Below are 18,353 nucleotides of genomic sequence, written 5' to 3' on the forward strand. Positions count from 1 at the left end.
TGGTTCCCTACTCTGCCATGGAAAGCTTCCTGTGTTGTCCTGGTATACTGGTTGCCAGGTGGGGTAGGAATTTCTAAGTCCTCCCACCTGCTGTTGTGTGTTATATCCGTATCCTCTCCCTCTCATAATTCCTCCTCTTCCCCTGTTGTAATTATAATACCCAGCTCCTGGCATTGAGTATCCTCCTCCCATGTTGGTCGTGTATGGTTGGAGTGGCGGCACCTGTTGTGTTATAGTCTGTGAGGGTGGTATTTGGGAGGGATCTTGTGCAGCCACTACTTGTGTGGGGCTTTGGGTCATTGTTGTAGGTGTAGTTATTAGTGCCCCTTCCATTGTGTATTTAGTAAGTTTTTTCTGTACTAGTTTAGCCTCTTCCGTTTTCCTGTCCTCTTCCTTTTGTTTCATTTTTCCTTGCCATGTCCTGCAATGATGCACTATTGTCAGTTGTATTTCTGGCCATGCTTTTGCTTCCATTCCCACTAGTTTCTTCAGTTGTTTCTGAACTCCTTCTGGGAGCCCTTGTACTAGTATATGATAAAATATTGCTGGTGTTTTCTCCCATTGTTCTCTAGTTTCCATGCGCCACTTCTCTTGGATTTCCTGGATATAATCAACAGGATCTTCGTTCTCACGCATCTTGCGTGAGGTAATTGCTCCTATGTCTGATGTTTCTGGGTACTGTACCCTCAGTGCCTGCCATAGTGCATGTCTGCAGTTTGCAAATGGTGCCCCATCGTGCGATGGGTTTGGTATTGTTACCCCAGGGAATCCCGCTCTCTTCCAAATGTCATCCGCTGCATCCCCTAATATCGATATTAAAAGGCCCTTTACATCTCCCACTGCCAGTTTCTGTCCTGCGGTGTGTTTTTCCATTTCATATATCCATTTACCCGCACCTCCACTTAATGATGGGAGCCTGCACTTTATATTTTCTTTGTCTGTATGCTTCCAAGGGACGTACTGTGGTCTAACCCCTCCCCTCTCCAGAAGTGGCATTAAGTTGTGTCTCGTTTTACCCCTTGGGTTCCATAAAATCGAGTCCTCACACCCCTCCTCTTCTTCCCTCTCTCCTACATCGTCAATTCTGTCCGTATTTCCCCTGCTCGTAACTCTTTCTTCTCCATATTTTCCCCTTCTTCCATCATTTCCTGTATTTAATGTGGGCGTGTGTATTCGTCCTTCCTGCCTGCGTCTAGGGAGGTCTCTAAGCCGACCTGCATAGGGTGTCAGTTCATTTGTGAAGGGCGCAAGTTTGATTGTACGTAATGAGCGTGAGGTGGTTGAGCATGTAGGGTGGGATGGGGACGGTGTGGCTTCATGTGTCTGTCTTTCCGCTATTCCTTGCTCTTCCTCCTCACTTCTCTCCAGTTCATCCTTTCTCCTACAGATCCATGGTGAGTCTGTATTGGTCCGGGTGGTGTATAGTTTATCTAGGCTTTCCCTTTCACTGTTTATTCCTTCCTTCTCCATTCCTTCTTCTTCCTCACTACAAAAGTCATTCATAAACGGCAGCCCCCACTCTGTCTTTTTCCCCTTGATTGTTAGTGTTTTTAAGTCTATTAGGTCCAGTTCTCCCTTTTCTCCTTTACCAACCGCTCCCCTTTGCGCTGATGTTGTTGCTACTTCTGTGTCTCTATATACATACCCCCTTACTTCACTCTCCCTTCTCCTATCTTCTCTTTCCCCTTCATTTCTCTCCTCCATCTCTCTACCAATTTCCTCCCTTTTCCTTTTTAATTCCTCCATTACTTCACTACTCACCTTTTCCAATATCCTTTCATCCTCTTTCTTCCTTTCCCATCTCACCCTCTCCCTTTCTAATATACTCTCTATCAACCTCCCTTCTTCGTATTTCTTAGTCGTTTCTGATAGTAATCTCTTCTTCCACATTGCCATTTCTTTTTCTTTCTCTTCTTCTTCCCTTTTCCTCTCTCGTAGCACTGCTCTTGATACCCTTTCTGCTGCTGCTTTTACCCTTTCAGCTTCTCTCCTTTGCTCCTCAGTTCGTTCCCTTATTTTTTCCAATTCGTTCTTACCTTCTTTCCTTTCCCTCGCTCTCTCTCTTTCCTCCCTCTCGAGCTGTTTGATCAGTTCATTCTGCTCATCCCTTAACTCTGCTAGTCGTTCCTCCAAAATCTCTTCCTTTTGTCGTAACAGCTCTTCCCCTCTCATTCCACTCTCCCTGGTATTATCCTCGTCTATTTTCCTTACTACCTCCTTCTCTTCTCCTGTTAATGAACCTCGTAATTTTAATAGTATCTGCGCAGCTACCCACTCATCATGTCCTATTTCCACAGTTTGTTCTTTTCCAGTCCTCCCCTCCCCTGCTGGCATCTTCCTATGAGCCACATATGGTGGCGGGCTGTATGCCGGGTTCGAGAACCCCTCAGCTGCCCTTAACTGTCCTCTTTCTATTTCTCCTAATTCTCTTAAAGGGTACAACCCCCCTCCCTCTGTTTTCACTACCTTTGCTAGGGGTATTTCGTTGCTCTGTTCCTTTTTTATTTCATTTTCTTTTGAGTTATTATTCTTTTCTCCTCCCTCTTGTCCATTCCCCGTGTTCTTTGGGTCTTCACTCCCCTTTTTCCCATTCTCTCCTTCCTCCTTAATCTCTTTTTCTTCCGGTATTTCCCCCACAGTGAACATTCCATTTGGTCCTGGTCGGGACCCTTGGAACATCCTCCATAAGTTAAACACCTCCACATGGTGTGTCAACTTCTTCCCTTTGTATGTATTATGCAGATGGTTTAATAGTGAATGTTGGGTATATGGATCGAAGCTACCATTAGGCGGCCATGGTGTTATCATTTTGTTGTCCGTCCCCTGAGTCCATTCTATGCTATACTTGATCAGTTTCTCCCTATGGGGTGACAGTGTTGTGCATATGTGTTGTAGTGGGGTAGTGAGGGTGTTCCCCCACCCTCCCGATCCTGTCCCGTATGACATAGTAGCGCTTCACTTCTTATCCTTCCCCTATTTGGTAGCTATTATCTTACTAACACTTACAATACACAGCCTTATACTGTACCTGGCCCCGTAAGTTTGGGGACTTGCGATAGTCCGCTAAGGAAAATTATTAAAATATAGTATTTACATTTGTATATTTTCTTCTTTCTTTCTTCCTTTACACAGCACCCTTACGGCCCCCTGCGGCCGAGGCACACGTAGCCCCCTGCGGCTGCGTACCCCTTGTGACGTTCTTATACAGTCGTCCTATTTTCATTTGCTCCTCCTCCTTCTTCTACACTTGCCGTGGCCGGCGTTCTCCGTGCGCAGCCACGTCCCCCGTTTCGCCTTTCCCCGATCAACTCATTACCGTTTATCTCCGTTTCCACTCCCTTACCACAGTTCTCTTCCCCACCACTCTCAGAAAGAAAGATGCCTTGTGCTCGGGATATCCTATGAAAGCCCTACTGGTGACGTCACCGATCTCTTCGAACTAGTGGTAAGTTCTTCATATATTCTTTAAGTCCAAAATACACTTGCAATCTACCCCCGTTAACCTCACAGCTGTCTTCCTGTCACTCCTGGAACAAGGTAATCAATAATATAATCGGACTGCGCACGCTGCGTTGCCTCGCGTGTGATACGCCCCTCGACAGGAGGGCTTAACCAGCCTATTATCTTCCGTATTGGGCAACTAACTAGCTACCGCCTACAGCGAAACGTCATCTACCTATCGAGTTTCTTGCTCGAACAATAGTGATCCTCATCTACTCATTGATCAATAAATGCCAAAAATGTCGGAAACCACACACACACACCCTTACACGTAGTCGCGACCTAGGCCAATCAGTGGCTACGAGCGGCCGCACGCGATGTTTTCGTGCTCCACCTCCCTCTCTCGCTGTCATGATCTCTGCTTCCAAAAGATCAGGACTTGCCTGACTCCCTTGGAAGCAGACCCATAACCCCGGTTCCGAGTGCCAGCCAGTCCCAATTGGGACCTTTTGGACCCTGTCCTGGCGCCAGTGGCACCAGGCTCATAAAGATGCCCAGTCCCAGCGCTGGAAGCGCCAGGCTCATAATGCTTGGTGTGGATTTACCTGCAGCAGACCATGCTGCTTACTTACCTGCCAGTTGAACCCCGGATCCTCTTCTGTTTGGGACTACTTTTCCTGTTCGGTGGGGCAGCAGCCACTCCCTAGGTTCAGAACACTGGAACTCTTCTGGAAAGCAGGAACTCTTTTCTTACCTAGGCGTGGCTGTGGAAGGAGACACCTAAGCACTACAGGAGGCTATTTAAACCACACCCGATGGATGAATCTTGCTTTGTGCTATTCTGCATTCTCTGCAGCAGAACGCTCATCGTGTCTTCTGCTTCTGATCCTGGGCCTAAGGAAACAAAGGCTTACCATCCTGGAATCCAGTCTTCAGCAGCACCTGTAAAGACAAAGAAAGAACAGGTTAGCACTACGGTCTTCAGTGGCAGCGCATCTCTTACCTGGTCCATCGGCTGTCACCAACGCCTCGCGCTGCATTCCGGCATCTGAAAGACAAAGGCTTACCTACTCTTCGCATGTTCCGGAGGTCTTCGCACTGCATTCCGGCATCTGAAAGACAAAAGCTTGCCAGCTCTTCGCACGCTCCGGAGGCCTTTGGCGCTGCATCCCGCATCTGAAAGACAAAAGAAGGTGTGTTTAAAGACATTGGGCAACTTTATTACTCACGTGCCATTACTCCTTCCCACGCCGAATCCAGTGGGTATTCCAGCACCCTTCAGCTTCTCTAAAGCTCCGAACTTGTACCTGCAAGATAAAAGGGACAGTTAGTGCGCATCGTGAAGCAGGCTACAAGCGCTTACCTACGTGCTTCCAGGCGCTTCTATTCCTCACGCGGGTTCGATCCTCAACTCTCATCAGCCCGCCATCCGCCATCGCCGGAACTCTGCAAACCAAGAGATATCATTACAAAAGACTTTTAAGACATTTGAAGTACCCAGAACTTACCGTTCGTGCAGTTAACGACGGACAGCAGTCCTCTGAGGTCAAGAGGCCTGCACCCTTATCCAGTGAAGGAACTGGTTACGGCACCCTGCCCCGAGGCAGATGGAGAGCTCGGCGTTCACTTACCTAAGACATCTTACTCATCGAGTCAGACATACAGTGCACAGAGGTCCAGCCCAAAGAGCCAACCGTGTGTTACACATCACCTTTGAAGATACGGCATTCACCGAGTCAAGACCGGCGCCTCTGCGGGAATCAGGTGAGCGTTACAGAACACAAAGCCTACCGCAAAACTCCCACCCAGGCGCTATGGAAACCTCGGATACCGACCAACTAGCCCAGTTACTTGGGGAACTAAGAGCAGAAGTGCATGCAGCCCGTCAGGAAACGAATGCTCTAAGAAGGGAACTGATTATTTCCAAGGAGCGAACAGACGATCTCGCTAGACAATTGCTACAGTCACAAGACGGACAAACTCCGTTACCCGCATCAGGGGCAAATCTTCCTTCAACATCCTCTACGAACCCAGTGCAGATCAACCTACCTGGGAATGTACCTCTGGCTCCGCCTGAACGATTTTCTGGTGACCCAAAGAGGTTTGTAGTATTCATTAATCAGTGCCGGTTGCACTTCTTATGCCGGCCAGCAGCCTTTCCAACTGATCAAGCTAAGGTAGCTTTCGTGCTTTCGTACCTTAGTGGCAATGCGGCAGACTGGTCGATCCCTCTAGTTAATCAAGATGATCTGGTTCTCCATGATTTTCAAGCTTTTCAGCTCAGTATCGAAAAACTGTTTGCAAGACATTCACAGGGGCAGGCCTTGGACAATGAGCTCCTTTCATTGCGACAGGGTAATCAAGACCTTTTGGCTTATATTGCGTCTTTCAACAGACTGATAGTGGAAACTCGATGGCCTGAGGACAAAAGGATTACGCTGTTTTATAGAGGTCTACATGGAGAGCTCAAAGATTTGTTAGCCCAAGTAGTGAATCCCCCGCAAGACTGTTCGGACTATATTGACTTAGTCGTTCAAATTGACCACAGACTGCAGAACAGGAAGGCCGATCGTTCCAAGTTTGATGCTCGAGTATTTTCCAAACCACCAACTCCTACCAAAGGAGTAGACTCCGGGGAACCCATGCAAATAGGGGGCCTGAAAGGACCACTAACACAAACGGAGCGGGAAAGGAGAAAACAGCTGCAATTATGCCTCTATTGCGGAAACTCGGGGCACTTTCTTCGAGACTGTCCGGTGAAACCAGCCAAGAAGGCAGTAGGAGCTGCAGTTACCAGGGTCACAAACTCTGAGCAGGGAAACGACCTCGCCCGACAAGAATAGAGGTCCTCTTGCCGAGCGTTAAAACCAGTTCCGTGACCTCGCATTTCGTGATACCTATGGTCCTCATTAGCCCTGAACATCCGGATCAATTACATGCGATTGAAGCTTACGTCGACAGCGGTGCCATTGGCAATTATGTAGATCATGAAATGGTTTTGAGGATGAATCTGACTCTTTGTCCAAAGGCTGTAAAGGACGTCATTACTACGGTGGATGGTACGGAGATAGCCTCCGGACCAGTAACGCATACCACCCAAGAAGTGACGCTAGTAAGTCAAGATGGACACCATGAGAAGATCGTGTTCGATGTGATCAAGGCCCCTCAGTTCCAGATTATTCTAGGAATTCCTTGGTTAGAGAAGCACAATCCTCAGATCGATTGGCGAGCAAGAACGGTTCAGTTTCCAGAATGTGTCTCTACTTGTCACCCTCGACCTGGTGTTGCATTGGCAGCAATTTCCTTGGAGGCTCCCCAGTTACCTCCTGAATACCTAGAATTCCAAGATGTTTTCCGGAAGGATCAGGCTAACTCTCTACCTCCTCATAGGTCATATGACTGCCAGATAGACCTGATACCTGGATCTACTCCTCCTTGTATTAGAATTTATGCCCTCACCGAGCCTGAGAATCTTCACCTCCGACAATACCTGGATCAATACCTAGCGAATGGGTTTATTCGTCCTTCCAAGTCCCCTGCTTCCTCAGCTTTGTTCTTCGTTCAAAAAAAAGAAGGGGACCTTAGAACTTGTATAGATTATCGCGCCCTGAACCAGATCACCGTTAAGAATAGATATCCGTTACCTTTGATCCCTGAACTCCTGGACCAAGTCAGAAAAGCATGCATATATACAAAGCTGGATCTTAGAGGAGCCTACCACTTGGTACGAGTAAAAGAGGGCGATGAATGGAAGACGGCCTTCCGCACCAAGTATGGGCTATTTGAATATCAGGTCATGCCCTTCGGACTTTGCAATGCCCCGGCCGCCTTTCAATATTTTATGAACGATGTCCTCAGAGAGCTCATAGATGTGTGTGTTGATGTTTACATTGACGACATCCTCGTTTATTCTTCATTGGAAACTGACCATCGGAAACACGTGAAAATGGTCCTCGAGAGATTGCGTCAACACAAACTTTTCGCTAAGTTGGAAAAATGTGTTTTCAATGTGACTGAAGTTGAATTCTTGGGATTCATATTATCACCTAGCGGAGTGCGTATGGATTCAAAGAAGGTCGATGCAATTCTCAAATGGCCATCGCCATCCTCCGTAAAAGGTGTTCAAAGCATGTTAGGCTTCGCTAACTTTTACAGCAGGTTTATCCCCGAATTCTCTCGAATAGTCCAGCCCATCACCGCCTTGTTAAAGAAAAACAAACGTTTTGAATGGTCTACCGAGGCGGAACAAGCTTTCCAGAATTTGAAGACTAGATTTATCTCTGCACCGATCTTAAAACATCCTCGCCCAGAGCTCCCCTACATCGTTGAAACTGATGCTTCGAGCCTTGCCATGGGGGCAGTTCTATCACAAAAGGACCCAGTAACCAATCAGTTGCATCCCGTGGCATTTTGGTCCCGCAAATTCTCGCCTCCTGAAATCAATTACACTATTACTGATAAGGAACTTCTAGCTATCAAGTCCGCCTTTAAGGCTTGGCGGCATTATCTTCTGGGGGCCCAACTCACCGTTACTGTGATTACAGATCACCGAAACCTGCAATATTTGAAACCGCAAAAGCTCAATCCTCTAGGCAACTCCTTTGGGCACTATTCTTTGCCGAGTTTGACTTCATAATTACCTATCGACCTGGTACAAAAAACGGTAAAGCTGATGCCCTTTCTCGGATGGGAGTGGAAGAACATTTGATCAATCTATAACCTGTACCTATCATTCCCGAACAAAGAATTCTAGGTGTAATCGCCACACAATCCATAGAGGAAGTTAAGGATAAAGCCAGGCTACTGGTAACTCCAGCAGACATACAGAATTGGCATCTGCAGGGAAAGGACTTTGCGGTGAAGGACAACCTATTATATTTCCAAGAACGGTTATACCTGCCCAGCACAGATTTACAGAAAAAGGTAATCTCTTGTTATCACGATTCTTTAATGGAAGGACATCCCGGTATGACCAAGACCTTGGAAAAGATCAAGCGGTACTTCTGGTGGCCGTCTTGGAAAAAAGATATCAGAGACTTTATAATGTCCTGTGGAGTATGCGCCCAAAATAAGAGTCAAAAGGAAAAACCAGCCGGCCTCTTACGCCCTATTGACATCCCGCCCTGCCCTTGGCATACGCTTTCTATGGACTTCATCACTGATCTACCTCCATGCTCCGGATACAATACGATCCTAGTAATCGTGGACCTATTCTCCAAGATGGCGCATTTCATTCCACTCAAAGGCTTACCAACAGCAGCAACTCTGGCCTGAGAATTTCTCGAAAACATCGTCCGACTGCACGGTTTTCCTTCAGTTCTAATTTCGGATCGAGGTAGTCAATTTATTTCTCATTTTTGGCGAAGTTGCTGTCGGTCGGCTCAAATTGATGTGAGACTTTCGACCAGCCACCACCCTCAAACCGACGGACAAACCGAGAGGACCAATCAAACTCTGGAACAGTATTTGCGCTGCATGCTACAACAAACTGAAAAAACTTGGAAAGATATCCTTTGGATAGCCGAATATGCCTACAATAACTCTGTCCACTCGGGAACTGGGAAGACCCCGTTTTTTCTTTTATACGGTAGTCACCCTCGAACCTCGGAGTTGGATCCACTCCAAGATCTTGGAACACCAGCAGTAGACCACCTGCATTCTACAATCACCCAAGCCTTTAAGGAAGCCGTTTCTCACCTTCAACGGGCTAAAGAACAATACAAGAAAGGAGCAGACCAACATCGGAAGGAAGCCCCCCAATATCAAGTAGGAGATCAAGTCTGGTTATCCACCAAATATCTACCTCTAAAAGGACCACGCACATTCAACCCAAGATACCTTGGTCCCTATTCCATCACTACCATAGTAAATCCAGTAGCGGTCAAGTTGGACTTGCCCCCTCACATGAAGATACATCCGGTCTTCCACGTCTCTCTATTAAAACCCATGCAACCTCAAACCCGACTAACTACATCTCCAAAACCTATTCTAGTTGATGGAGAACTCGAGTTTGAAGTCAAAAGCATCCTGGATTCCAAGATCTCCAAATCTAAACTATTTTACCTGATTGACTGGAAAGGCTACGGTCCCCAAGAAAGATCCTGGGAACCTGCAGAATATGTCCACGCGCCTCGTCTAATCAAAAGATTTCATCGAACATTTCCTAACAAGCCCAAACCCACGGAGAAGCCCGGTTTGGGAGGGGCCTTGAGGGGGGGTGCTGTCATGATCTCTGCTTCCAAAAGATCAGGACTTGCCCGACTCCCTTGGAAGCAGACCCATAACCCCGGTTCCGAGTGCCAGCCAGTCCCAATTGGGACCTTTTGGACCCTGTCCTGGCGCCAGTGGCACCAGGCTCATAAAGATGCCCAGTCCCAGCGCTGGAAGCGCCGGGCTCATAATGCTTGGGTGGACTTACCTGCAGCAGACCATGCTGCTTACTTACCTGCCAGTTGAACCCCGGATCCTCTTCTGTTTGGGACTACTTTTCCTGTTGGGTGGGGCAGGAGCCACTCCCTAGGTTCAGAACCCTGGAACTCTTCTGGAAAGCAGGAACTCTTTTCTTACCTAGGTGTGGCTGTGGAAGGAGGCACCTAAGCACTACAGGAGGCTATTTAAACCACACCCGATGGATGAATCTTGCTTTGTGTTATTCTGCATTCTCTGCAGCAGAACGCTCATCGTGTCTTCTGCTTCTGATCCTGGGCCTAAGGAAACAAAGGCTTACCATCCTGGAATCCAGTCTTCAGCAGCACCTGTAAAGACAAAGAAAGAACAGGTTAGCACTACGGTCTTCAGTGGCAGCGCATCTCTTACCTGGTCCATCAGCTGTCACCAACGCCTCGCGCTGCATTCCGGCATCTGAAAGACAAAGGCTTACCTACTCTTCGCATGTTCCGGAGGTCTTCGCACTGCATTCCGGCATCTGAAAGACAAAAGCTTGCCAGCTCTTTGCACGCTCCGGAGGCCTTCGGCGCTGCATCCCGCATCTGAAAGACAAAAGAAGGTGCGTTTAAAGACATTGGGCAACTTTATTACTCACGTGCCATTACTCCTTCCCACGCCGAATCCAGTGGGTATTCCAGCACCCTTCAGCTTCTCTAAAGCTCCGAACTTGTACCTGCAAGATAAAAGGGACAGTTAGTGCGCATCGTGAAGCAGGCTACAAGCGCTTACCTACGTGCTTCCAGGCGCTTCTATTCCTCACGCGGGTTCGATCCTCAACTCTCATCAGCCCGCCATCCGCCATCGCCGGAACTCTGCAAAACAAGAGATATCATTACAAAAGACTTTTAAGACATTTGAAGTGCCCAGAACTTACCGTTCGTGCAGTTAACGACGGACAGCAGTCCTCTGAGGTCAAGAGGCCTGCACCCTTATCCAGTGAAGGAACTGGTTACGGCACCCTGCCCCGAGGCAGATGGAGAGCTCGGCGTTCACTTACCTAAGACATCTTACTCATCGAGTCAGACATACAGTGCACAGAGGTCCAGCCCAAAGAGCCAACCGTGTGTTACACATCACCTTTGAAGATACGGCATTCACCGAGTCAAGACCGGCGCCTCTGCGGGAATCAGGTGAGCGTTACACTCGCGTAACGTAGCCGACTGCTCTCGCACTCGTTCGGCTACCATTCATTTCATTGCCTACACTAAATTGTCAAACCTTCGCCGCGCACCTGTGCAACACCTCCCACCTCCCGTATTTAATTCCTCCCCCCTCCCTCACAATTTCACATTGCTTGTTGTGCGTGGCATGCTCACCAAGTTCTCTTGATGCGGGGCCGCTCGACTGCGTGCACCCCTCCAAGCGGCTCGCCACCTCCCCTCGTCTGGACCACGTCTGGACACTCGCCAACCGCGGGCGGGATACTTCTCAACCGGCTCCCGAAGGCCAATATCCAGATTGCGCTGTCCGGTCTTCTCGCAGTTCCGCGATGGTCCTGTAGTCCTCAGAAGGGGGCAACGGCAGAGGGGGCCGCGCCGCCGGGCCTCCTCGCAACGGGAGTACCTGGAAAAATAAAAATAAAAAAGCAGATCTTAAACAGATCTCAGCAGTGCCACCAACTTGTCGGGGGGAAATTCTGCCGGGGTCGGCCGGGCCGTCCGTAGACCTCCGGGCAGGGAGGCCCCAACTCCTCCCGTATATCCCAAAAGAGATAGAGTATGAGACACACGCAAGAAGCAAGGTGACTCTGCTGTTTATTAGACAAAATGGCAGGGATGGGTCAAGGATCGTTCGCGTCCGTCCTGACACACACACAATCGTGGGGCTCGCAGGCCCTTTTTACCTTAGTATGACGCGCTACTTGCGTCACCTTAGAAAGTTTAGCAAAAAACCTATTTCCACTCTGGATTGGTTACTTGAGTGGTAGGGTTAGTATAGCATACATATAGAGAACGGTGTTAGTGGTTGAGGGTTAGTCAGGTGGTATACTTGGGCTGTCCCTTCAATTTGATACATGAAAATTGTTACATGAAGACCTCTGAGGATTGGTCAATGTTAATGGCGTCAGTGATAAGAGCCCCATGTTCTGATTGGTCCGCTCGCGAGCCTCCCAGTGTGAGACTATCGCTGTTCCCAGCTTGCGGTGCACCTGTCATTTGCAACAATGTTTTACTATGGGTAGGTGTAAACAATGTGCGGATTTATTCATATGTTGGGAGGTCGACTACTCCCACTGCTGCAGATGTCCAATGAGTCTTTTAATTGTATCTGCCTGTGTCTTGAAACGTGGGATTCAGGCGTCTCCTTCCTCCTGGGCTTGGCATCCTGTCAGGTTTGGCTTTGTCACGTGAGGTGGGACCGTGTTTGAGGCAAAATACAGCACAATTAATATTGTTTTTCCCACTGTGTGCCTGGTTTATCTTGCAGGTGCGACCTTGGCTCCGGCTTGCGGCGTGCGAGATTGCAACATCGTGCCCTTGGCGGTGTGCTTTCACCGGGCTCATTCTGCAGGGTCAGCAACCAAGCTCTTGCTCATTCAAAGTTCATGGAAGCTTTTGCTTGCGGCCTACTTGGGCCTGGTGCTGTGGTGGAACCGTTTGATGCAGAGCGCTTTAGGTTACGGTATCATATTGCTCTATCCTCAGTATCGTGTCTCCGTTATATTCTTCATTATGGTACATGGTTCTTAGAAGAACCGTGAGCAAGCCTTTTTAGATAAGTTCATTATGCGTCTTGCGTTTCTGCATTTTGAGAGCCTATGTGGAAAATAATAAAGATGCACGTCCGTGGGTATGTCTGTCGCCTACGTCATAGCACTGAGTATGTTCTTCGTGTGGATTGGTGTCGGAGTGTCCGGTGTGCATGTTTGCACAGGTGTGCTGACCGTTGGCTAGGTCGTCATGGCATCTCTAACGACGTGTAGGTTTAGTCGAGTTGATCCATGCCGCAGGTGTCGGCATGGACAGGGCGGGCTGCTGGGCAGGTAGGTGGGCACATCCGTATGTTCCTGTACCTGGGTATTTGGTCGTCTGGTAGATAGGCAAACTCCTCTCGTGGCGGGTGTCTAGGCCGTGATCCTCTAGGCCAAGCGCGAGAGGGGAAGGGCGGGAGCCTGTTCTTCCATTCTCCCACTTCAATACTTTGCGGGTTTTTGCACCTTTTCTATCAAGATGGCCATTAGTTACCATGAGAATTTGCAATGGAATTACCCCACAGACCAGTTCTTTGAAGTCTCCCATATGAGGAACAGCAACCCAAAGTCGGAATCTGGCCTGCAAAGAATCTAAGTCACAAACAGCACCATACATGGTCTCTCACCCCAGAAACTTCTTGTCTGTCAAAACTTCAGGTTAGCACATTGTGGTCATGACTCATTGGCTGTTCTCAGCCTGGAGCTGTCAGACACATGGTTTCATTAGGATGTTAGTGTGTTCTGTGCTGTTTTTGATCTATGTGTAGCCCTATGCCCCATTGCAGATATAGCTCTATGTTGGAGCAGGAGAGTGGGTAAAAACCGTGTATTAGGAAAGCTGACAGATATTACAGAAATTATTGGGAGGTGGAGACCCGGTCTCCGTGATGGCGTAACATGTAGTCCAGCCCAGTGATGAAGAGCAGGTAGGGAGGCACTCTTGGGGGAGTTTGGGTACCAGAGGAGAGTGGACTGGATGGGAACGATTGCCCTGGTTTTGCAGATTCAGGACTTTGACTTATCCTACCCTGCTCCTGGGAATTCCAATCAAGAGAGACAGCAACACAAACGGCCACATCCTTGTCTAAGATAAACCCCCTGTCCAAACGCATTCACTTGCTTGACTTCTGATTCTATTCACACACTGGTTAACAACAATGTATCCTTTGTAGGTCTCAGGACTATTAATTCATGTCTGCCATGTATAGCAAACATCATATGATGAACGATGAGCAAGATGTGTTTCATCCACACCGCTTGCTGCGCCACAAAAATGATTTGTTGAAATAAGTTGTAAGCTCTTTGATAGATGAGTCAAAAACTCTTGTAGGATGATCCAAAAATCTTTAATAATGGCCCTTGCACATCTTTTGTCCAATGGAGTGGAGGAACTTCTATGTCTCCGTTGTTTCCCACACCAATGCATCACTTCCCAAATTGAACTAGAACTTGATTGTGGAGGTAATGAAAAGTGATATCCCCAAAACAGTTCCTCATGTGAGATTTATCATATGAAGAGCATCTTGATCTGCACCATGCTGACATTAAGACAATTTCTGCCAAGCTCACCTGTGCTCTGCTCCATCAAATGAGAATATCAGTAGAACAGGAGCAGGTGACAGCATTGGGGACCACTGGCCAGTTACAAGAGAGTCATTCATGAGGGTGCATGTAAATTGAGAGCCACTATGGATCCTTACTAGTGACACTGGGAGTGCTGAGAATTACTCTTGAGATCTGGACTCCACCAAACCCAACCTTTAAATTCGTTGGGAATTTGGAGGAAAAAAAGAAGTTATGTTACCAGGATGCTGCTCCTCTCCCTTGTCTTGCTGAGAAATCCTCGGATGAAGACAACTTAACGATCCTAGAGCAGGATGCCCGCAGCCGCAACAGACGCTATCCTGCGGCGATTGTGTTGGTCTTACTTACACATGATTCTCTATTGTGCAAAGTTGGCCCGATTCTAAAAAAATGGCTGTGCATGAAAGGAGCGACGATAATGCACTCCTTCATTTCCGCTCATTGCTGAAATGCTCTGGTCACCTTGTTCACAAAGGTGATCTGAGCATTTCAGCAAGGTCTGGATAGTGGTGAAAAGGTGTGCCGTCCGAACACCTTACCTGCATTAGTATCGGAAGGGTGATGGTCGCTGGGAATGCATTTCACTGAGACTGGCCAGTTTACTGGATAGAAATGCTTGTGTGACAGCTGCGGCCTAAACTGTGGCAGGTGCACTTCAAAAAGAAAAGCATGACAGGGTCAGAAATTACCCTCTTTTCTGAAACTTTTAAAGCATATTCCATTTGTGAATTCGGGATGTGGTTTAAAATGCCCCGAAACGCCACCTTATTTTCAGAGATGCATAAAGGGGAAAAAATGGTATCTAAATATGCACATCTAAGATATGTGCATTCATTTTCCCTTTGTAAATTGGGTTGCCACTTTTTGGGGCACAGGTGAGGAGATGCTTCACCTCACTTGCACCAAAACGTTTTGAGAATCTGGCCCAGTGTATCGAACACCGAATAATATGGAGCAGTTGGTCTTCTGCAAGCAGCAGTTTTGCAATGAACTTGTTTTTGCACCATTTGTTTAGCAATTTTCAGCAGGATGCCTATAAACTGGTGTTTTGCACTTTGCACTTTTTCTTATTGAGCTCGGGCACTCAATGTTTTTCAAGCAGTTAAATCAGTTATAAAAATACTTCCATCCTCACCGCTCACATCAATATGGTACTGCTCGAAAGGAAGCAAGTGCTACTGGACCATACTGTGGAACTCAGTCCTCTGTTGAGTAATGTATCAGGACAAATGGGAAAGCACTTGCGTGGTTCTTTGTGTGGACATTTGGGCTGTCCTATTGAAATGAGCAGGAGACCATTTCAAGAGTAATACATATCATTTTATGCAAATATGTTTCACAATGTTGTTATGTTAATTGATTGGTGCCAATAGCGCATATATATCAAAAGTCCACAAAAGTGCAAAACTTGAGCAAATACATGCTTGCACGCTTGCACGACGTTACTCAAGCAGAGCACAGTGACTAAATAAATACTATGTGATGATAAGTTTGCCCCATTTTCAGTTGGGCTTATGGAGGTGGTTACCCACGTGTATATAAATGTCGGCTTAGCAATTTTTCCAATAGCATGATCTGAACAGTACTGTCTCATGGCCTTGCAGGGTGCATTCTTTCTTAGAACAAACATATTGGCCCTCATTCCGAGGTTGGCGCTAGTCATGGCGATATTAGCGCCATGACTAGCACCAATACCGGTACCGCCACCGACGCGGCGGTATGGGGACTTACTGGTCCATTTCGAGCTTTGCAGGACTGGTAAGTCCCCATTTTAAAAGCCATTCCCCAATCCCATTTGAGCCCCCATAGGGCTCAATGGGAAGGGGGAAGGCGGCAATAAGGGTACTGCAAATTGCGGTACCGTTATTGAACCCGGTGTCCCTTTGCGGGTCCTGTCCTTAACGCCTGCTAAAAGCAGGCGTTAAAGGATGGACCCGCAAAGGGACCTCGGAATAGGGCACAAAGGGATTACCGGCACCGGTGTCATTACCGGTGCCCGGTATCCCTTTGTGCCCGGGTCGTAATGACCCCCATTGCCTTTTTCCCTAGCGGATTGAATTTTGCCTGGTGTGAGCGTATTTCTTATTTTGGAATTTGTTATTATGGTATTAGCTGTAGTGAGATTAGTTATTTTGGATTTGATAAAATCACATGTAACCTTATTGCTGTGTATAGATAATGACCAGTAATCCACCTATCCCGATACCCTAAGGTTGTGTGATCTGCAGTGCTAGCCACACCAAAACAGATGTGCCTATGCTCTGGGTGGTCTGCAAAAGTAAGTGTTCCCCTGCAGAGAACTATCTTTAAATTCGAGAACGGAAACACCCATGGCGACAGAGAACAGAAACCAGTTGGCATGACAGTAGCTTTCTTACTACTTCACACAACGGTGTAACAAAGTCCTGGTGTACACATGCTCTGCTGCCTATGTTGTGCAAGTCCTGGTGTTTTGTCATCGTGTGCTTTTCATATTTTCCTAGGATTGTGCCTGCACCCGGAGCCTGGATTCCTTAGTGGTGGACGCCACTCAGATCCTGCGAAAGTGTTACCCAAAGTGCCATCTTCCTCTGACCACCATCAGCAGCTCCTACTCCTTTACCGTTTCTGCAATCTCTGCCTCCGAGGCCGTTTCTACCCCACGTGAAGGTAAAGAGAACACAAAGTAAAGGATAAAGAACTAATGGACGCTCCTTTATAAGGAAACACCCATCCTATCGAAAAATATAGCCTTCTATTCAATGGTTTAGAGTTATTTATTTATTTATGTTTGCCATTTGTATAGCGCGCCTAACCCTGAGGCATCTGGGTGCTTAAGCGTATTATGCGATACAGAGAAAAAAAAACTGCTTTAAAAAAGTGGTGCAGTCAGTAAAATGAGTGCTTCTAATTTAATTTGGCATTATATAACGTGCACAGTGTGTTTCTGAAAGTTAGTGCACAATTAATTGAGGAACAGTCACTGATACTTGAGGCCCTGGCCCACTTTCAAAGGCAGGGCCGGGATACGTTTGCCATTTGCTTTACCCTCCCAACGCAGCCAAGGGTGGCATGAAAGCGTTTGACCTTTCATATCCAGCTCCCTGTTCCTCGATGAAGGGCCTTAGGCCCTCACAAGAGTCTGTGCACTGTGGAAGTGCACAAACTCATATGAGGGCCAACTGGTTCCCAAACAGGTGTGAGAGTGTCCTGTTGCAAGCCCAATGCAAAGCAGCACCTTAAACTGATGGTCCATAGCAGTGCCCGATGCGGTGTGCTATTCAGCCACAAACCGTTGCACTTTGACACCTTTCTTCATTATACAGAACAGGGTACTGGTTTGTGAGCACCTGCATGTTGAGTATAAATATTTGTGCAGTTTGCGTTCAACTGCACCCTTTAATAATAACAAGAACCAGCTTTCCTGTTCATAAAAGGAGTTTTAATAATAACATGACAGGCATCTGTGTAACTGAACTGGCCTTTTGGGACTGTGAATAGGCCTCTCTCTCACTATACAGGACTCTCAAATCTAGCTGTTCTTAGCCTTGTACTCAAATTGCACTGTTAGGTGTAGGCCTCTCTCCTACTATACAGGACTCTCAAATCTAGCGGTGCTTAGACTTGTACTCAAATTGCACTGTTAGGTGTAGGCTTCTCTCCCACTATACAGGACTCTCAAATCTAGCTGTGCTTAGCCTTGTACTCAAATTGCACTGTTAGGTGTAGGCCACTCTCCCACTATAGAGGACTCTCGAATCTAGAAGTAGCCTCCATCCCTGTTTAATATAAGCAGATACCTGCTATTTTATGAAAGCTAGGCCCACTGGTACAGGCCCATCAATTCTAGACCTGGACATATATTGCCCCAGTCGAGCAATCTCACAGCCTACAATACGTATATCTCACACCACTGGCGTGGACACAGGCCGCAGGCATGGCCAAGCATCCATGCATGATAGAATACACCTATGGCCAAGCACATCCGCTCTAGTGCTCAGAAAAAGCCGTCCAGACTGAAACATCTGACGTACCTCAACACCTCTACCACTAGCATGCAGCGACCACCACCCGAAAGGAATTTGGTATAGCTGGCCTCACATAGACTCTCTCAACAAAAGCAATCTATCTCTAACCCTCAATAGCACCCACCCATGTGTCTGACCTCTCTTGGGCTGCTTAGTCGAGCCTTGCCGCCACCCAAGTCCTA

The 18,353-nt window shown here is 47.5% G+C and overlaps 1 protein-coding gene across 1 annotated transcript in view; it reads left to right on the forward strand.

The window, feature by feature from the left end:
* Positions 1-18,353, forward strand: part of AGBL1 (AGBL carboxypeptidase 1) — a 3,520,373-nt gene that overhangs the window by 854,156 nt on the left and 2,647,864 nt on the right. Inside the window, exon 8 of the mRNA XM_069624284.1 lies at positions 16,648-16,813. Within this exon, the coding sequence (XP_069480385.1) occupies positions 16,648-16,813 (166 nt within the window). The remainder of the gene's footprint in view (positions 1-16,647; positions 16,814-18,353) is intronic.

The sequence above is a fragment of the Ambystoma mexicanum genome, chromosome 11 (genome assembly GCF_040938575.1).
Source record: "Ambystoma mexicanum isolate Mex_15411 chromosome 11, UKY_AmexF1_1, whole genome shotgun sequence".
NCBI lineage: Eukaryota > Metazoa > Chordata > Amphibia > Caudata > Ambystomatidae > Ambystoma > Ambystoma mexicanum.